At 39.4% G+C, this 21,915-nt stretch overlaps 1 protein-coding gene across 2 annotated transcripts in view; it reads right to left on the bottom strand.

Annotated features, from left to right (window-relative positions):
- Nucleotides 1-21,915, bottom strand: part of LOC109474764 (vam6/Vps39-like protein) — a 74,353-nt gene that overhangs the window by 31,065 nt on the left and 21,373 nt on the right. Inside the window, exons 15-26 of one of the 2 annotated variants that reach the window (XM_019775125.1) lie at nucleotides 19,514-19,543; nucleotides 18,380-18,453; nucleotides 17,496-17,637; nucleotides 15,575-15,661; nucleotides 15,273-15,346; nucleotides 14,911-15,009; nucleotides 14,182-14,299; nucleotides 10,712-10,840; nucleotides 9,237-9,339; nucleotides 8,744-8,789; nucleotides 7,954-8,100; nucleotides 108-242 (exon numbers count right to left, since the gene is read on the bottom strand). In XM_019775125.1, coding sequence (XP_019630684.1) covers nucleotides 108-242; nucleotides 7,954-8,100; nucleotides 8,744-8,789; nucleotides 9,237-9,339; nucleotides 10,712-10,840; nucleotides 14,182-14,299; nucleotides 14,911-15,009; nucleotides 15,273-15,346; nucleotides 15,575-15,661; nucleotides 17,496-17,637; nucleotides 18,380-18,453; nucleotides 19,514-19,543 — 1,184 coding nt within the window. The remainder of the gene's footprint in view (nucleotides 1-107; nucleotides 243-7,953; nucleotides 8,101-8,743; nucleotides 8,790-9,236; nucleotides 9,340-10,711; nucleotides 10,841-14,181; nucleotides 14,300-14,910; nucleotides 15,010-15,272; nucleotides 15,347-15,574; nucleotides 15,662-17,495; nucleotides 17,638-18,379; nucleotides 18,454-19,513; nucleotides 19,544-21,915) is intronic. The other variant, XM_019775126.1, reaches the window with a different exon arrangement.

The raw sequence follows: 21,915 nt of genomic DNA, 5'->3' as shown, positions 1-21,915 counted from the left end.
TGGGTTCACTGAAAAAAAATGGGTGCACAGCTCCAATATTGGACCTTAGTTTGCACCCAGTATTTCGAGCCCTGAATTCTTGTTTTTTTTTTTCTACGACTCCTCACCTGTAAGTGTTCGGCATACAGTAGACTCTTCAGCACCTGCATGTTTCTCTTCTGCATGGCCTTCTCCTCAAGAACGTTCTCCAGAAAACTGCAGATGTCTTTAATCTGAGTACCCGAGGGCAGCATGGCCAACGCCTGGAGAGGGGGACACCAAGATGTTCTGTTTGTTTGTTTGTTGTTTTGCTGTTTGTTTGTATCAAGTGTATAACCTGTAAACTGCCTTAAGGCCACATGGACATGACCCAAAATTGATGATGATGTATGTGGGCATAAAAAAGATAAAAGGTTAGCCCTTATAAAATTATAGAAATTTCTTATCAATTAGGTAAATTAGATCCCGATTTGCATAATTTATATCTATGAATATTCCTCTCTATCTCGGTTACATACATGTACACTGTCATGTGTTTCATAGTCCTATCATGACAACTGACCACAATACTTCATCAGATGTCACTGACCTTAACAGAGTAACAATTGTCAATAGTGAGACTTCTAACCCTAACCATAACCCTAAGAATTGTCATTGGTGTTGGCCTTATCCCTAACCCTAACCCTATAACCGCTGTTAATGGCGTTGGTCTGAGCTGACTGGTCTGAGTTGACAACAGTCTGAATCGGCCTGATCCCAAATAAAAAAACAAACAAACAAACACAAACATTTCAAGATTTACAGTATAATACAAGGGTGTACATTTTGTACATTTGTAACTGTTACATAATAATCTCTTGTATAATCTCTGTTAGATGCAAAATGTTACATAAACCAAACTGTATGAGATGTTTTTATGATACATTACCCCTTGACATTTACTCTCTACTTCCTTAATATGACATTTTCCCATTTGATCTTTTCCCATAGCATTTGTCTGATGGGATTTTCTGAGGTGTTATGTTGTGGGACCACCTGTGTGCAGGTTTCATTTTTCATGTGCATGTACGTATATTGTACATGTAATAGCTTTGCAAATTGTACAAATATGATGCGGGGTACAGATATGGGGTTTTCCAAGATCCAGCATTCACAAGAAAATACTGTACAAACAACATTTAAACTGTACCTACAAACTAGAGTCCCACGATCTCATACCTTCGCCAAATGATGTTAATTTTTATGACTGACAAAGTAAAGATTATTCCTCCTGATTATGCAAATAGGATCCTTATTTGCATGAATTATGTCAGTTGATCATATTCACCATCAAAATACAGCTTTATCTTTAACAAAGAAAGCCATTCTATCATTTCCTCATAAATTATGCAAATGAGGTCCTTATTTGAATAAGTTATGTTTAATGATGTTCTCCTTCACTTAACTTTCAAATACCCCAAGTGTGAAATTCCAGGCAATTACCATTATGGAAGTATAACATTTTCTCATTAATTATGCAAATTAAGTGTTAATTTACATAATCAATATCTGCCTGTGTTTCTCTCGCTCTCAATTGCATATGTCACAAGCTTAAATAGTCCTATAATGTAATGCAGCTGATTTATAGAATTTCCTCATTAATTATGCAAATTACATCCAGATTTGCATAATTGTCGCATAATTATGTCAAGCGTCACGTAAGCTACCTACATACCAAAAATCACGACGATCCGTCCACCGGTTCTTGAGTTATCCTCTTATGAATATTTTCAAAGAAATGCCCCTGCAGTACCCGAGCAAGGCGCTAGGGGGGCCCAAACCTATGTCACTTCTTCCCCAGCACAAGACCTACCTACCATCCAAATTTCGTGACCCTAGCACATCTAGATCACGAGATATCAAAACCGGAAGTTCAGCTGCAGTACCACAAGAAGCCGCTAGGGGGCCCAAAATCTAATCATTTTGAGGTCTCATCAAGACCTACCCACCTACCAAATATGAAGTCAATCCATTTAAGCCTTCTCAAGTTATCGTGTTTACAGACAGACAGACAGACACACACACACGAACGCCTACGAAAACATAACCTTCTTGGCGAAGGTAAAAATCATGCAAATCTGGGTCTTACTTGCATAATATATGAGAAAGAGCTAGAATTGCTGTCTGAAAATCATTTTTGGAAGGTACAAAATCATGGAACTCTTGGTACAAAAGTGTCGGGGTTCGGAAGAACCCCCACACAAGGCTCAAAGGTCCACGTTTAGGTCCACTTTTTATGTAAAGGTCCACTTTTTGGTCCACTTTTTATTAAAGGTCCAAGATTTTTCTTGAAAAGATGGACTGGAATCGTAGATTCATTGAATAAAATTTATCTCTGATTTTTTCTTGGAAATCCTCTCAAAAATGCACGAAATGCCATTTTTAGAAGGTTCATTTTTCGAAATTTTCCGGGGGAGCATGCCCCTGGACCCCCCTAGGAACCTCGCGCCTTCGGCGCTCGAGGTCTCCTCAAGCAGTAGGAAGAACCCCCACATTCAAAATCCTGCGATGATAATTGTGTTTGGTGGTATTAAAAAATCATACCGTTCAAGACAATGACAAGGTAGCTTATAGGTATTCTTAGTGTAAATCATAACATATTAAGGACAATACAAGGACTGAAAGATGACCGACACTACATGTAGGACTGTATGATGTACAAACATGCAGTAACAAAGCCGGGACTCTTAATCATTCATAACTTCCTGTGCAGATTACATTGTCTTTGTCAATGGCAAGACAGATTGTTTCTGGTCATCAAAGGAAGGGGGCTACATGTCTCCTCTGTGAAATATCAGATGTCAACAGCTATTATGATGTGATCAGAGTATATCTTGGCCACAAATACTGTTAAACTCCTAATTCTTCACAAAAATATGCTTTGATTCTTATATTATTCTATATTCTTATTGGTTCTATATGGTTGCTGGTTGTTTCAGATCTGTATATTCTTTCTTTTTAAAGCACTGAAAAATAAAGTTTCATTTCAGTCCTTTGGCCACACCAATTTAATTTCTTGGTTCACGGATTCGCTCGCTTCATTTCTTTCTGATTTGCAAAAAAAAAATTCAGAATCAACTGCAAAATGCTCATATTTTGCCCTGAACAGTTGAAAACAGTCCCTTTCTTCCTAGTTGTTACAGTTATTCCATCTTTCAATGCAGTGGCGTATTAAAAGTTCAAAATTTATTGTTTGAATTTTGAACCAGCCTGGTGTGTTGATTTCATGGCTCCTATCGTACCATTTTGGGCCATAATAGAATGCCTAGGTCTATTTTTATTTATTTATTTTTTTACATTGTTTCTTTACAAAAATCCGTTAACCAAGAAATAAAATTGGTGTGGCCTTTTCTTAAGAAAAAAAGCTGTGTCCCTTGAGGTTCAAGGAAATTTACCACCTCTATCCAAGAGCCAAGAAAAAGATGTATCATAGTAAGCTAATACTCCCTAGTCTATTACACTGGGTGGTGAACAATGAAGACCAGGCCTGGTGAAGTCATCCCTAATGTAACCACTTTATCAGGGGCACCAGTGGGGGGTTGAGAGGATTGACTCAGGGTACCACAGAGGCAGGGCTGGAAATACTGGGTGCATGTGCACCTTAGTACGCCCAAATTTGGAGCTGTGCACCCAATATTTTTCTGTTGATGCACCAGTGCACCCAAATAATTCCGTAGGTTTATGTATGTAAAGATGTTAAATGTATAGTATTATACAGCATATTCTTAATATCTATATATAAGGGTCAATAAAATAACTATATCATTATTATACTACATTTATTCAGAAATGAAACATAACTAGTTTTTGCTGGCATTCTACTTATATGGTGCATCCCAAATTTTTTTTGTGCACCCAATTTTTTAGGTTGGGTGCACCAGTGCACCTACATTTGTACAGTGTGTATTCCCAAAAATGAACTTCGAGCCCTATCAGAGGCCTAAAGATTACGGTCAACATAGCAGCAGGTGGAAGACATCAGGGGTGAATCTTTTTCTGTCACTTCAGTTAAGTTTGCATTGGAACAAAGCGATGAGTGCTAATAAATAATATATAAATAAATAAATAACATTTAGTCAATGGAACACAAAATATGAATGAAGGAGATCTTTTATTTTCATTTATTGATGAGAATAATTTCATTATTATCATTTTTTTAATTAGTAAAAAATACGCGGTTGGCTTATCTTCCTAAAATGTTGCCTAGTACAATATAATTTGTTACATGTCCCTCCCTCATACAGTAAAAATATGAACATTGTAAATTCCTATTCAGGATTTAATACTGTAAATCTTGACATGTTCACAGTAACCTTTCCACTGAGGAATCATTTTTCCATGGTGTACTACAGAATTGGTCCAAACACAAACTTCAAACACCACAAAACCTGACTTTCCCCTTTGACACAAAGTAAAACGTAATTCTGTTAATTTCATACCACATTTGGTGTGCCCTGATCACCCCCACTGTACCATCCATGTCTCCCAGCAAAACAAGCTCTAGAACATGGACGATCAATCTTAGTCAAACTGTAATTCCTGTACACACACAGAGCCTCTTTAGGGAAGGGGCAAAATGTTTTCATGTTCTGGAGTGGTCCAGACAAAAGAATAACATTGGAATGAACACCATTTGTTGATGGGTTTCAGACAATCAATGAATACTTTAAATTCTTTTCTTTTTGTATATTGGAAATCATATTTTGTGGTGGTGTTAAAGTTTGATAAAAGCAAAAACACCACAAACATTTCAAAAGTTGTGGGGTCGTGTGGCGCAACTGGCAGAGTGCTAAACTCGGAACCAAGAGGTCCCGAGTTCGAGTCCTTAGATACAACCATTCTTGTGACCTTGATAAAGGCGTTCCCCACTTAACTTGAGTGAAAATGAGTATTGTCTGTCCTGTATTTGATTCTATGTGTGGGACACAACACCAGCAACAGCTGCCTGTGTCCCACGTTTATTGCACTGTTGCAATTTCAATAAATCAAATCAAATCAAATCAAGAATTACAGTACGTGTGTATGTACATTGTACGAAGTGCACAGCGACCAGTGTTAAATTTTGCTTTGTTGCTTTGTTGAGAAAAATGTAAAAAAGAAATAAATATACACAAAAGAATTAGTACAACAACAAGAGCAAATTGATGATCGTGGGCATTAAAAAAGGAAAAGAAATTCAAAATTTGAACAAAATGCATCAAATTCATCACATCCTACCCCCCCCCCCATTCTTCTTGGTTCCTCCCCCCATCATCCCTCTAGATCTCCAACAGAGTAAATAGAATGGCTTCTTAACAAGATTTTCCTGTCAGGACCTCCAATATTGATGCCACTGTTTTTGATTCGGTACTTTCTTCCAGACGCTTCAATCAATAGAAACAAGTTCAGCTGCTGTTCCGCTGGGGGAATTGGACACCACTTGAGTTGCAAGTTCACTGCCAATATCGCTGTCTCAGGGCTAACGTTACTAAAGCAATTAGTAACGATTCGGCAAAGCAAATAACAATTGTATGTGAGAAAAGAAAGCTACATACACATATGTATGTCAACTTTCAAACTAGATACAAACATATCCATGTGGACAGAAAAGGCACGCAGGTTTTTAATTTCCAGTCGTAATTTGCAATAAAAAGAATCTCGGCTTGCATGATTTTTTGTACCTGTAACATGTAACGTTACATGTACAGATGGATTCTGACAAATTTTATGTGAAAATCTGTTTTATTGGCTAAGTCACTTTTATCCTCTCCTGCAAAAAACAGAGAGCCTCTGCAGCTAAAATACATGTAGATTTGATAACCACGCCGCATGTATCTGTGGACTAGGCTGAACTTTATATAATACCACGATTATGCTGTAAAAGATTCTATGGGGCCAAGAAAAAGACTGCGTGACTGTATGGAATCAAAAGTGCCTCTTGCAGTTTCTGTATGAACTTCAAACTCATATCAACTGTGCCACTTTGATGTACTTATAGAATCTGTGGTGTAATGGTGGATGGAGGCAACAGATTAGTTAAGAGCGCCATCTGGCAACATAGTAATGAAGTACAAATTGTAACATTGTAATAAAAGATTGAGCACATCTGTGGATAAAATGCTATCTCCTGTCCTATATAAAGCTAAAGCAAGTAACTACCTCCATGAAAAATGGAGGTATTGTTTTTGGCGCGTCTGTCTGTATGTCTGTGTGTGTGTCTGTCTGTCTGTCTGTGTGTGTTTCCGCAACTTTGTAGTCAGCATAACTTCAGAACGCCTTTATGGATTGTGATGATATTTGGTATGATGGTAAGTCTTGGAAAGACAAAGGTCAAGGTCAAGTATGGGCCTCCTGGCGGATGACCTTGGTACTGTAGCAGAACTTCCGGTTTTTGTATCTTTTGTCCTGAACAAGCTATGGTCTTGACTTTTTGGTGACAGATAGCTTTTTCTGTCAGGAATAAGTGGTGTAAGTTTGGTCCCCCTAGCAGCTTGTTTTGGAACTGCAGGTTAGTTTCTGGTAAAAACTTTCAAAGCCAATAAGTCCAGATTGGAATAACGTATTTTCATCATTTTTGGTGTGTAGGTACCTGAGAGACAGTTGTACATGATTAAATGCAAATTATGCAAATGAGGATTTAATTTGCATAATTAATGAGGAAATTCTATAATTACAGTGTTTCATATAATGGTACTGCTATACATGTAATCTATTTAATCTGTGGTAGGCGGAACATCAACAGATACCAATTATGCAAATGATGACCTAATTTTGTGAATTCTGTGAATCCTTATTGGTGAATGATGGGGATTTTATACCTCGTAACATGTGTAAGTTACTTAATGGTTTGCATTCGTATGCATATATTATGTTAATGTAGAGGTTATTTGCATAATTAATGAGGACAAAGCAAGCCCATATTTCACGGAGGTATGAGATCTAGGAACTCTTGTTATACAGTGGAACTCGATGGGATCAAGTACAGTAGGGGCATCACCACTAAATAGCTTTAACCAATCTTTGTTGGACGTGCAAAGGCTACATGTAAGTGTAACAAGTCGTTCAGTGTAATATAGCCAGCTGCCACTGCGCTGCATGCCTGCAAAGCTGGTGTTATCATGCCAGGGGTGGTTATACCGGCTATACTGATACACTACATGTATGTCACTTCCGATTTCAATACGTTAGATTCTATAGAAAAATTCCATTACATTCTCAGGAGAGATGACCAATACTCAGTATTCAAATAGGAAAATACATTATTCAAATAGGTATTCAGTATTCAAATAGGAAAATACATTAAAGAATGTTTCAATCTTAGAGACTACATGTTAGAGAATAGTTAAACCTTTATTGTTATCACTGATATTTATTCTGTACATAATTTGCCACATACATATTCTGTACTTAGGATGAAGTCATCCATACATGTATTTAGCTTTGTTAGATCTTTAGTTGTAGAAGACCATACAAAAGTCCCTGTATTTCTTGTTGTCAATAAAGCTACGGTCACAACCCACCGTACGTGCTTCTGCGTGCTGTTTACGTGCAAAAACGTTGGCAAACGCAGGGCATCCGTGCGTGGTGAGTACTGCTTCTGTGCGGAATCCTAAGGATTTGGGAGCACGCAGACACGCCGTAGAACTTTAAGTGAATGTAAAACTTTTTCTATGTGCGTTCTGCGGATTCACCACCCGTGTGTGCGAGTACGAGCGATGCGCGTGCCCGTACGTGCCGTGCAGAAGAAGCATGTGTGAGTACGGCCTCCTTACGGTAAAGTTGCAATTGCACAGAGATCGTACGTTGTAAGCACGTACAACTCACTTACCACTTGTGCAACCGTTTTCAGAGAAAACGTAGCAGACATAGCCTCCCAAAAAACGTACGGACAAAAAGCACATACGGCGGGTTGTGACCGAGGCTTAAAGAATCTGTCATCTATGTTGGAGAACCCACCTTTGCAGTGTCGATCTTGCTGGAATGCTCCATCAGGATGTCCAGTGCAGCCTGGACATTGGGCTGGGGGTTGACCGCTCCAGACATGACCCCCAGGTTGTGTGGGTCGGGTGGACTCAGGTACATCCTCAGTAAATACACATAAACCTTCAGAACATACGGGAGAGATGTATAATTATATAGTACACAACACAGTGTATATTGTATCATCCGAGGTACCAGCCCGACCGCGGGTTGGATCTCTCTTTGGCTGTCGTGTGATCCAACCCGCGGTCGGGCTGGTACCTTGGATGTCATTCCCACATCATGAGAAAACACGCCTTTCAAAGCAAAATGTGAGGAGGGCTTTGACCGCGGAATACATTTCTACATGCAAATTTTGAAAATTATTGTGTGATGATATAGTCTGGCATTTTCTTAGAGGCAAATTTTTGGGGAAGGGTGGTCGCCTCTCAAAATGTGGGAAAATGCATTATTGAAAGTTTGAAAATCAGAATTTCCCTGAGAATGCAAGCACCTGTGTTGCTCATCATCCCCCATCCAAAATTTTGGGACACATTCATTAGTTTGGTTCTCTGACTTTTTCATTGTTTTTTTCCAGTTAAAGATTTTTTTTTTAAATCGGAGATGCAACAAATTCAATTGGTGTTGCCATAGAATGATAATATACTAGTAATAGACAATTTGTATTACAGCTGGTTTGTGATAGGTTTGCCTATCTGACAAAACAGAAACTTTTTCTTTACATTATTTTGAAACAATAATAATAAGAAAAAGTAATTTTACTCACATCCTTATTGCCCTCTTTGTGTCTGTCATAATTCCTTGCACAGTACCTGAGGAAAAAGGAAAGTTGAATCTTACAGTTAAGTTCAAATAATCTTACAGTAGACATTCAAGCAATCTCTAGTAGATAAAACATCTTCCCACACAAGAAAACAAGACTCAAAGCCCTTTTAAACTTGGTTACCCTCATGTAATACAATAAAATACACTACAATTATCAATACACAATGTCAATGTATTGTTTATAATGTTGTACCACATGCAGATAGAACTGTACTAGCCACGTGTACTTGCATAGTGTATTGTATTGTATTGAATTGTATATTAGGGTAAAAAAGTTTTAAATGTTAATGTTTTTATGCGTTTAGCATATTATTATTAAAAAAATAGAATGAATGCTAGACAACAACATGACAGTAATATCATGCATAAACAATAATCATTAGACAATATAGACATTGTCAATCAATCAAAATATTGAAATGAGAGTGCCTTACTCCAGTGCCATCCAGTTGTCGGTGAGTACGTGTGTGTAGATGGCTATGGCCTGTTCATGTCGACCCAGTCTACCCAATAGGAGAGCCCGCTCCTCAAAAAACCCTACATGGTCCGGGAACAAGTTTAACATCTGTGTCCATAATATCACCAGGGTCCATAATATCGCCACCTTGAGAAACATTGTGCTTAAAGACAATTTTTACTGCAACATACTTTTGGTATGCACTCCTTCAACAACCAAATGTACATACCTAGGGTATGTTGCAGTAAAAATATCTTTAAGCACACTGTTTCTCAAGGTGGCGATATTATGGACCCTGGTGATATTATGGACACAGATGTTACAATGACTTGCTAGAAACCTAATTGATCTTCCAAACTAATCTGTAGTGGTCCAAAAGATGCATAGAACAAATTTAAAGGCATCCGATGTCATTTCAGAGAGAAGCAAAGAATATTCTGGATGAGGAAAATGTAGTTTGATTTCTTAGCACATTTTTGCCATCAGACTTGAAATTGAAGTACATGTATTTGAAATAGCCCAGAAACAAGCTATGTGAGGAGTCCATTTTAGTCAGGATACGATACAAATTTAGCAAGCAACCATTTTCCATCAGCAACATCACATTTTTGCCAGACAGATATCAGTATGTTATGGGGTAGGCTTGATTGAAAATAATACATTACAGGAAGAACTTTATTGCACGACAATTGCACAAGGTACAATGTATGGCAAACTACATAAAGAGAGTAACAACAATAAAATAAATGTTGGATAAGACCTAATGTCGAATAAAACCTAACATATCTTAAATGTAGAAGAATGACCAGAAAATTGACTTTGAAAATCCAGCTTTGCCACCATGGAATTGCATTGGATGCAGTTAAAGCCACATTTAACATTGACACTCCACTTCTAGGACTGTAAAGATTTCTTATAAGCAGACGAAGGTTAAAAAGGTCTGCATCATATGTCAGTCTGTAATATCTTTTTCTGTAGCATGTCGGCAGAACGTACTGCACCTGCGCAAAAAGTATTTTAAGATTTACAGTTGAAGCAACAAGATCTCTTCATATGATGGAATGACAGATGCTGAGAGAAAACCCTGACTCAGTGTTCTAGCCAGCCTGAAATTTAATTCCGTCATCACAATTTTGTTTTCAGGTAACATATATCATGTTGATTGCTGAAGTTGTGACAATCCTCGGGGGTTAGATGCAACAATTGTAGGAAAATTTTGGAATTTTGACCCTCCAAAACCCTACTCCCTGCATTTTGAGGGGCAAATTTTGCTGGTAGGCTAAGCTTAGTTTGATGACATAAATAACTTTACACACCATTTTTCGTCCATCACAGATGACAGATTAGGCAAAGTTTTTGTTTGTCATGAGCGGCAAAATTCCGTCAAATTCCAGAAAGATGCAGGCTGGCTAGAATACTGCCCTGATCCATCTCTACCACCACCACACCTACCATCAAACGGGAAATAAGTCAGAAGTTTCTCGGGGACGTAGTCCAGGGACGTCTCCAGAAAGTACAGCAGCTTGGAGCGGATTTCTCCCAGCTCACCCGGCTCTCTACCGGCTGGGGACGGCAGCTGGCCTGGGGTAAACAACAACAAAACAACATTGTTTATGAACAAACAATGGACTACCTTGTTCTTGTAACTTCTTGAAATGCAAATTTCATGTAAAAAGTTAAAGTACATATTATGACCATTCATTTATAATCATCATCAAACACTAACTTTGCCACTTCAAAATGTACACATAAATATTTGAAAGTGCAGATATACATGTAGTGTAGAAGGCGATGACTCAAGTAACCATCATGATCAGTAGTGGTACTCTTACATTACACTGTGTGCACAACCCTGTTTTAGATCAATAATATCACACTGTACCAGTTATTGCCTTGTATTCAATGACTTCTTGGTGGTATTCAATATAATTCAACAACTTTCCACTCCCTGTAGCATAGACCTTTCCTTGGTGCTGAAAAGCTATCAAGCTATTTTACAACAATAAGGCTCTGTACCTGTACCTACATGATTTACCTGTACCTGCATNGAATATTGAAAATGCATCTATGTTTTGGACGACTAAATTTAACGGAACCGGGGGCAAATAAAGAGTTCGCGATGCATCTAAGTTAGCGAAAAAAAAATAACCAAATACAAATAAAGGAAATGCCGCCTCTTTATAGACCGGATCACTTAAATCATTTTCCGATCGCGGGGAACGCGCGGTCACAACATCGCAGCACTCAAATACACTAACGGATAACACTAATGTGACAACATGTGAAGTAACGGCCGTGGCGACGGAGCGCCGCGCACGTGTTTACCATTTTCAAGAGTTTACCAAATTTTTAGGACAATACTAAATTCTGGAGCGCCGGGTGTCAGCGGAAGACACACATTGAATGGGGCCACCTTGCCTGCTGTAACCTGGCCGGACCACGGAAAAGTTAGATGGGCGTAGCTAGTTTATAAAAAATTTGATTGCGGAGGAGTGAGCCTGTGCTACCGAATTTAAAATTTGATGCAAACCAAAACAAGAACGAGGGGCTGCTGAGGCTTACTATTCTGAACGGGAACGAGCGAAAAGGTTAAAAAAATATCTCGTAAACTACTTCTTATGTCACAAAATCAAAGGTGGAAAGCTTCTCGTCGCTGGGACGTTCCCACGTGTTGCCAAGACGACGGCACGTCCTGACCAGACAGAGCGGCGTCACGCCCTCAGCACAGGCATTGGCCCCGCCCACCGGGCGGGCTACAAAAGATTTCAAAGGCCCAAATATTGTAGCAAACCGTGCCGTGTACATATACCCCGCATTTTCACTTCGTACGGTATAGTCCCGCTCCAAATGAATTTTCCTGCAGCATTTCTTAGGATTTAAAGAGATTTCGTGATACGAAATAAAAAGATTTCTGTCAACTGAACCTTTGTAATGGCATGCATTACATGGATATAATCTTTGTTAAAGATTTCTGTGTTAACTAGAGCCGAAAGTGCATTAGAACTGGCCATCAGTTGAGGCACAACTACCATGTTATATTCATGTTACGAGGGGTGATCAAAAAGTTCTCGGCCTCATCTAGAAAACGTCAGGGCAGTAAAATTTTTCTTACACTATTTCATAATATATTCCTCTCTTACTACAATGCACTTGGTCCAGTGATGTTCCAGCTTTGCTTTCCCCTTGTGGAAGAAGGTTCCATCTGGAGCCCCCAGATAGGCCTATACCGCATAGATGACGTCATCATTACCATCAAAACGTTGACCACGTAAGTGGAACTTGAGTTCAGGGAACAGGTAGAAGTCCGAGGGTGCTAGGTCAGGTCAATTGGCAGGGTGGGGTTAGACTGCGAACCCAAATTCGTTTGCTGCTGTCGCTGACCCCTGTGCTGTGTGGACAGGTGCATTGTCAGCAGGCAAGCTCGGAGCTTTCCTCTCCTTTTCTCTTTAATCGTTGCCCTCAAATGTCTTAATTCTGTTGAATAGTACTCCCCATTGATGCTTTAACCCCTTTGCATGTAGTCAATCATGATTACTCCCTTACTGTCCCAGAAAACAGAGGCAAAAACCCTGTCAACGGACGAAACTCACTAAAACTTCTTGGGGTGCCGGAAAAAATTCTTCCATCCATTGTTTGCTCTGTTGTCTTGATTCGGGCTGAAAGTGGTGAACCCAGCTCTTCTTGGGTGACAAATGTTTTGAGGAAATTGCATGGATTGGACTGAATTCGTTCCTTGAAATGTCAAGCCTGTTTAACTTCTGATGTTCAGAAAACATTCGAGGCACCCACCATATGGCCATGCAGACAGTTTGTTCATCCCCAGGATGTTCGACAAAACATTGTGAACTGAGTCATAACACAGGCCAAAGAACCTGCTACATGTTGGCCAGTCTCACATCTGTCATTTACTACCATGTGATGGATGGCCTCAACTGGATTGTCCATGGTGCTGATTTGTGGCATCCTCACATATGATCATCTTTGGTTCTCTCCTTGCCGCGCTTATAGCTAGTAACCCACTTCTTTATAATTGAATAAGAAGGGGAGTCATCACCAAGTGTCTTGACCATGTCTTCATGGATGTCCTTAGGAGACACAGGGGTTCTACTGAGATCGGCGGCTGGCTGGCGAACTATCCCGTCGGCATGACCTACGAGTACCGGGCGTCTTTGCACTCGGGTCGTGAGTGACCTAGTATATTTTCTTACCGTGCGCCCGAGTCTTGTTTTACTGCAACGTCGTGTTAATATCGACGATAGATGGGAGGCACAAAGGTTAGGGATTCACAGTAGTGTGTTAACAAGTAAACAATAATCGAGTCTAGGCGTGGTGGGGCGTGCCCGCTAATACTGAGTAATAGTGTAAAATCTGGATTATTAACACGTGCGCGGCGCTCCGTCGCCCCGGCCATGTACTTCTACAGTCCGTGACGTATCCGGGAAGAACTGGTCGTAACCATAGGCTTCCTTTCTATTCTTTGTGTTATGTTTTTTTCTGCGATTTTGTGTTTGGCCAGTCGTCAAAATTTTTTTTTGCCCGGTCGAACGGGGGGGCGCGCGCCGGGTGCGCCCCCCTCTGGATCCGCGGGTGTGCATGTAAAAACTCATACTGTACACAAGTACAAAACACCTGAATGTCAGTTTTAACTTGAAAGCTTACAAAAAATACAAGCATTAACTGAAACTGAACATTCTTTCTGTGACTACAAAAAGGTGACTCCTACCAAAGATTACAATTCATCATGGAAAAATAGGAAAACTTGTAAATACAATCGTGTACTCTTGTTTTGAGATAAACATATATGAATCTTTCTGCAAAGACAGTAACATCCGTGTCCATATTATCACCAGGGTCCATAATATCGCCACCTTGAAGATGGAGTGAGTGAGTGTGCCTGTCCTTGGTGCTGAACATGTATTTACCTTCTGGTAGTGAATCGATGTATTCCTTCAGCTGTCCCTGCACCTTTTCTCTGTACAGGTTCACCAGCTTGTTGTGGAACTCTGGTGTTCGATCCTCGCAGTTTAAAATGATGTGTTCCTGAAAAGATACAAAAATTCAACATCGTTAGGAGAAAAACATATTCTCATGGAGCTGGCTGGAATTCCAGCAGCCCTGCCCAACACTGCTTCCCTGGCTGGAATTCCAGCAGCCCTGCCCAACACTGCTTCCCTGGCTGGAATTCCAGCGGCCCTGCCCAACACTGTTTCCCTGGCTGGAATTCCAGTGGCCCTGCCCAACACTGCTTCCCTGGCTGGAATTCCAGCGGCCCTGCCCAACACTGTTTCCCTGGCTGGAATTCCAGCGGCCCTGCCCAACACTGCTTCCCTGGCTGGAATTCCAGTGGCCCTGCCCAACACTGCTTCCCTGGCTGGAATTCCAGCAGCCCTGCTCAACACTGTTTCCCTGGCTGGAATTCCAGGAGCCCTGCCCAACACTGCTTCCCTGGCTGGAATTCCAGAGGCACTGGCCAACACAACCAAAACCAACCAACCTACCAAATGTCATGAAGACATAGAGTAACAGTATCCCCCACACCCCATGTTATAACCATTAAAAAATCGCCGACCCCTACCTGTACATATGGTGTACCTACACTGTAACACATGACCTTCTTGACGAAGGTAATAAGAAAGGAACATTCTCCTTACCAAGTATGGAATGGCAAGATCCTTGACATTTTCTTCAAGATACTTCAGTATCTTGTCCCTGGGAAGTGCCTCAACCTCTGGCATGTCTTCTGTGAAAATCTGGGAGGAGACAGAGAGAAGAAAATGACACTATTAGCTTCATCTTTATGGTCAGAAGGACATTATGGCATCTTTGGATCTTTTTTTGTAGACTTAGTTAAGTGGTGAATGCTTTCAGCTCTGTCTAGAGTATCCAGTATATTTGTGTCAAAATGTCAACCTCAAAACATCAGCAAGTTTGCAGCTAAAACAAATGTCTTTTTTTTTATTACACATTGCAATGAGGATGATGTGTATAATACCATTATAATTATAAGCCTCACCTTTAGCCCATCTTCAGGGTGGGCCTTCAAAACCCACAGGGCAAAATCAAATATCAATTCCAAGTGGTTGGGACCTGGAAAGTCAGGAGTAAAGTTACTGTAAGTCACTTTATATGTTCACAGTAGCAAAAGTTTGTGGTCTGAGAAAAATGGAGGTGTTCACGAAACTACATGTAGATTAATTTTAAACAATGTCATATGTTCACAACTTTACCGTGGCCACAAGTGCAGAAGAAAAGACAGAATTATTTGTTAATGGTAATGATAAGGAATTACTTCCAGAGCTAGAAACTGTTCCTTACCTAGTCTCTGTAGATATTGCACAGTTCTGTCATGTCCCTTCAGTGGGGAGTTGGGCTTCCCAGACTGCCTCAGTAACAAGTCCAAGGCTGAAGAAGACAGCAACATTCTGTGTTAAATCTAACTTTCAAACATATGTACATTCAGTAAAAACAAACTTACCCCTTAATTAGATCATTGTTATATATGTTGATTTCAACTTGATAATATGGATGACATCCTCTGGGAGCCCCAAAACTGATGCGCGCGTGTGAATAAAGAAAAGTTTGGCAAAAAAAAAGTTTCCTTCGTTATGAAATCTACTTGGTCATAGAGGTTGAACAAATGACTAAACACGCAGAGTATATAGTATGAGGAATAATAATAGACTCTTCATTTTCATTTCTTCACGTTTTCTTCTTTTCCTGAATTGATTTCGGCATTCTACGGCATTAGTTTCCTTGTCCAGTACCTTTTTTGCAACATTCCCTCATTTTGCACGATTTACGGTATGGTCGAAAACATTTTTTTTGGTTTTGGAAATGGACGAAAATTCACGCGTGCACAGATGTCATCCATATATTATTAATCAAATCAACATGGCCTTATTGGTATTGAATAACATAAAAACACCAGGTATTAATGTGACAAGTTATAACTAGAAAGGCCAATATTTGCTTTGGAGCAAATACAGCGATGGGTTCACCACATTTTACGACATGGCAGGGAAAGAATGAGAAACACAAGGGAAAACAATGATTTACATTGATATAACTATAATATGAAGTAAAATACAACTAAAACAACAGTTGGATAGCTATTCCCTACTTTATTGGTTAGGATTTTTAATTGCATAATGCAAACTGTTGATTTTCAAAATAAAAAAAACGTCCATGCCCCGCATTCCAATGCTGGAGCAGGAAAGCTTGAAATACCTACCAAAACACTTGAATACAGACATACTGTCAGTATGGAAATGATCTGTGCAGGTGTTAATCAAGTTAAATCCCAACAGCCAATCAGCAAGAAATGCTCTGTACATGTGCACTGGTGGAAATGCTCTGAGCAGGTGTTAATCAAGTTAAATCCCAACAGCCAATCAGCAAGAAGAATAGAGGAAAGCTGCATGCCTATTGGTTGATGCCCTGCATTCCATTGTGATGACTCATGCCCAAACGTGGTAAACAAGGCACACTAACACAGTAATACATTTGCTATAACACAGCCAAAAAACTCAAATAAAACCATTCTAAAAGCCTGTATCACAATAATTTAAAAAACGCCTAGGGGTATTTGCCCACTGTACCTCCAACCAAATTTCAGGACCTTGGGCCCTAAAATGAAGAAGCTGAATCCATTTAAAAAATGGCAGGAGGAGAAGGAGGAGGAGGAGAAGAAGAAGAAGAAACATCAGAAAAAGCAATATGGTTTCACCACACCACTTCGTGGTGTGGTGAACCCATAAATATAGCTGAACTTGCTACTATAAGAAAAAAGTTGGCATACATTTAACAGCAGCTGTCATAATTCTGAGAGATAATCAAAGGCTGTCACATAAAAAGTGTCATCGAGGCCTTATTAATCAAGAATATCTTGAACAACTGTCTTGGATAATGGACATACCTGAGATTACTAATGCTGCATCTATTTGAATTTGTTCAATATAGAGGTTTATGGTATCCAGTGGATACATATACGAGACTAGACTTTATATTAACAAAATCAAGACAATTGCAACTGACTGTGTGTATAACACCCAAATACATCTAGTGGGTAAAAAAAGACACTTTATTTACATTGTCTATTGGGGTCTGACTGTCAGTTCAGAAATACGTATTTTAAAAATGTATATAAATTGTTGTATGTTTAGTGTTTATGTGGTTTTATGTTTGTACTATGGGGATAACCTGAAATAAAGTCATTCATTCATAATGTTGTAATTACCTTTTCTGTGGAGTCCCTTCTTTTCATACAGTATGATGAGTTCGCTGTACTTCTGGTGTTTCTTGAGGACTCTCTCACTTTCTTCCACATGACAGTTATTGTCTTTCAGTCTGAGTAAGGGGGCTACCAGGGCATCATTGGTCTAGAAGGGAAAAAATGTCACACAAGGATGGAGACAAATCCAATTAAAGGCTATTAGCCAATGAGCTGGCCTTACACGTATGACATAGAGTCTGAAATCAAGCATTCTCATTGGTTATGCGAAGGATTACATTAAGAGCATTACTAGTAAGAGGCTAAGCCAAGAGTGCTGTCAACTTTGAGACAGGGAATATACACTTAACCATGCAACTTCTGAATCAACAGTTTTCAGTTGATATATATGCCTGTGTACTTGATTAGGCCACAGCAAGTTAATTTTATGGATGACACCTTCCACAGACTCCAAATCTAATGCGAGAGAAAAACAAGATGGGCCAAAAAAAACAAGGTTCCTACAGTTTTAAATTTTGACTCAATCATTGCACAAATGGTTTTGATTCAGTGAGAACTTCACATATACACAGCCAGCATCACATATCACTGCATCAAACTTCAAAGTAAGAAATAAAACATTAAATCAGAGACTTTTCTTGTCTCTTCTCTTCATAGTTATCTACCATCCATGTTACGACATCTTTGCCCATTTTCGGCAATTGTTGACCACTGTCAGAAGGCAACAAAATTTCTTGTTTTTTTTTTTAAATCAGGCGAAAATTAATGCGTGCGCTGATGTCATCCATAAAAATTACTTGCTGTGACCTTATGATGTACCAGTAATACAAAAAAAATGTATTGTCTTATGCTGAAAAGTTTTTTGTCAAGATTCACTTTTCAATCCTTACCTGAAGATAACACTTCATCAATGTGGTATCAATAATCTGACTGAGTTGCTTCTTGGAACGGATTGTTGAGCTTCCTAAAAACAGGACAAAAATAGATTCCTGTCAGTACAAGAATATGATTATAATCATATTTTACGTATAATTTACAAAACCCAAAATTCCTACATGAAATGATACACACCTCTCATGATTCTGCTGGGTATTCTGGGGACAGCCACATCTAAAAACTAGGTCCACGATCCCATATATTTGCCAAATAATGTTAATCTTTACGACTGACGGATTCTAAGTTTCCCTCATCAATTATGCAAATAAGCTCCTCATTTGCTTAAATCAAATTTGTTGATCCACCAAATAACAGTCTTTTCTAACAAAGAAGGCCATTCTAGCATTTCATCATACATTATGCAAATGACCACAAAACCACCAAAAATATGACCTTCTTGGCAAAGATAATAAAAATGTAAATCTAAAGAGATGCTCAAAATGCAGTACCTGTATGCATGCACTATGCACACATCAGAAATCTTACACTAGATATCTAAGGCCACACCATTTTTTTCTTGGTTAACGGATTGGCCTAAAACATTCTTGAGAAGCCCTCAATAACAGTTTTTTTACTGTACAGTGGCATTCTTAGAGTACCCAGTAGAATTATAAAAGTTGACATTATACAGTGAATAAAACAACATAGACAGCATGCCCGTAGCCAGGATTTTGAATGGGGGGTTTCTTCCCACTGCTTGAGGGGACCTCGAGCGCCGAAGATGCGAGGTTCCTAGGGGGATCCGGCGGCATGCTCCCCAGGAAAATTTTGAAAAATGAACCTTCTAAAATAGCATTTCCTGCATTTTTGAGAGGATTTCCAAGAAAAAATCACAGATAAATTTTTATTCAATGACAAAGGGAGCAGTTTTCTACGATTCCAGTCCATCTTCTCAAGAAAAATCTTGGACCTTTACATAAAAAGTGGACCAAAAAGTGGACCTTTACATAAAAAGTGGACCAAGAAGTGGACCCCCCCCTGGCTACGGGCATGGACAGTAACGACAGAAGACAGTTAAGCAAAGGAAAGGAAAAAGGACAATGCAATGATTTTGCAAAAAAAAAAACACAAGAAATAAGATAGACTTCCTGATAAGATATCTTCTTCTGTCTGACTGCCTTTAAGGAAGAAGGAGAAAGAAGAAGACAAAACAAACTTTGGACAAAATCAGGCATCAATGTGAAATGAATACAGCATCAGTATACTCTGTATAAAATCTGGCATTGTTTCAAAATGTGTAGATTTTATAATTCAATTAGAATAACATGAAAATACCAAAAAATAAACTACATGTACTAGTTTCTGTTAACAGTATCATTCTAATAAAAATTGTTCAAGAATAAGAAAGTGACATAAAGCCCTGTCCACATCAGTCATAGTTACCTCCGGGGGAGGAGACATCCTTCCGTAGAAGGGTTTTGTGAGAGATTTATATAATTAGATTTTTATGTTCGCAACTGTTTCTCGCGTTTGGGTGGACGGATTCTTTTGAGACTTGGTAAATGTTTTGCTATTGGGCTGCAGGTGATGCACGTTATTTTGTTTTTATTGTATACTATAGTATGTGTTTTCGGGCGTGAAAATGGTGCCTTTTGGTAGCCCCAAAACACCCCTTTGAGCGTGAAAGTGATCGCGACCGTTGACCTTTGGCGTGTTTAAGCTATTCTCGGTCTGGTCCACATATATGACGCCTTACACAGAGGGGTGTCCGGTCTCGATAAATTCTTTGTTTAAAACCCTATATAAAAATATACAATAAAAAGCCCGGAGGTATAAAATCTCAGATTTTACTTGTTGGCACATGCAGAGGAACACTTATTAAGTTACAATCATACATTGTACAAATTTTATAGGACATGGGATGAAAATTCCACATTGCTAGATCTCAAGTTCACCAAAATCAACCTCATCCTAGACAAAGTATAAGTTTATACTGTCAAGTAGATGCACCAGTTTGTTGAAGTTTTCAGTAAATATTTGAAGTCATATGGACCAATGTTTTCATTGATGAAAAATTTTACTGCAATGATAAAATACTAGTATACACAATTGTAAGAGGCAAGTACATGTATAGGCAACTAGAGTATTTACCATTACTAAAACGTCATTCAATGAAAATTAGTAAAATGGGGATTGCAAACTTTGGGACAGACTGAAGCCAACCGACATTTGTATCTTAACCCTATCTAGACCGGGGGGGGCTAAAAGTGCCCGCGACAACTTTGATGTCACATAGCGTCTGAATGGCTAGGGCTAGAATGACCAAACTTGGTGACTTTTCCTAAAATATTGTTGGCAACAATTTTCTATCATTGGAATAAGATAATAATTTTTTGTGTTGCCATGGCAACTTCAACTTTATTTATTTGCTCATCATTTAACAAATGTACAACAGCAGGGGGAGCAGAAGCGCATCCCCCTGAATTAGGTACAATTTGTCACATTATTAGAAGCATTAAACAGCATTCACATAGAAGAAATAATACATATAAACAACCATATATAGACACATATAAAAAATTATTTACAACATATATCCACAAAGTTGCTTTATCAGGCTATGCAAAGTCCAGTACTAGTGTGGGTTCAAGGCAGGTTGTTATAGAGTCTGATGGTGTAGTGCAGGAAGGACTGTTGCAGCCGTTTAGTTCTTGCATGGGGAACAGTGATGTTGTGACTGTTCCTCAGCGATCTTCCTGTGACAGACTGTCTCTGGGCAGGAACCAGGTCGTGCAGGGGATGTTCAGGATTCAGCATGGCCTTGAAAAGAGACACAGCAGCGGCCTCTCTCCTCTCCTTCAGGGACGGCAGTGTCGGTACAGAACGTCTGCCGCCACGTGAAATGATCCGGAGGGCGCGCCTCTGAACCCTCTCCATGCTCGCTGCCTGCTCCTCACTGCAACCGACCAACAGAACATGGCCATACTCCAGGACAGGGCGGATGAGACTCAGGTACACCTGGACAAGATCTTGCACACTCATGCCCTGTTTTGTCAGCAGGCGGAGGTAGTGGAGCCTGCTCGAGGCCTTTGACACCATAGACTTCACATGTTCGCGCCAGGATAGTTTGTTGTCAAAGATGAAGCCGAGCCCCTTGGCAACAGTGGTGACAGGCACAAGCTCGCCCCCGAGAGACAGAGGTGGCAGTACTGGAGCGTTTCTGCTGAAGCAGATCAGCAGCATCTGGCTTTTCTTGCCGTTCAGGAGCATGTCGTTACGGTCAGCCCAGTTGTCAACGGGTTTCTGACAGGCATTTTTTGCTAAATTTAGTAATTTTTGTTTCAAGAATAGAATTTTATGGGTTTTATGTCAAGTTACTCATGGTTTCTAATATTAATAACATCCCATATGAATTTATGTAAATTTTATCATTAAATATGCATAATTTATGCTAATTTGATGACGTCATTGGCCAAAATCCAAGATGGCGGACCATATCATTAGAACAGGTATATACAAGTTATTTTCCTTAAAATTTCATCAATACTTC

The sequence above is a fragment of the Branchiostoma belcheri genome, unplaced genomic scaffold (assembly GCF_001625305.1).
Source record: "Branchiostoma belcheri isolate BF01 breed outbred unplaced genomic scaffold, Haploidv18h27 scaffold317, whole genome shotgun sequence".
NCBI lineage: Eukaryota > Metazoa > Chordata > Leptocardii > Amphioxiformes > Branchiostomatidae > Branchiostoma > Branchiostoma belcheri.
Note: the sequence above shows the minus strand (reverse complement) of the source record. Positions and strands in the feature narration are given on the sequence as shown.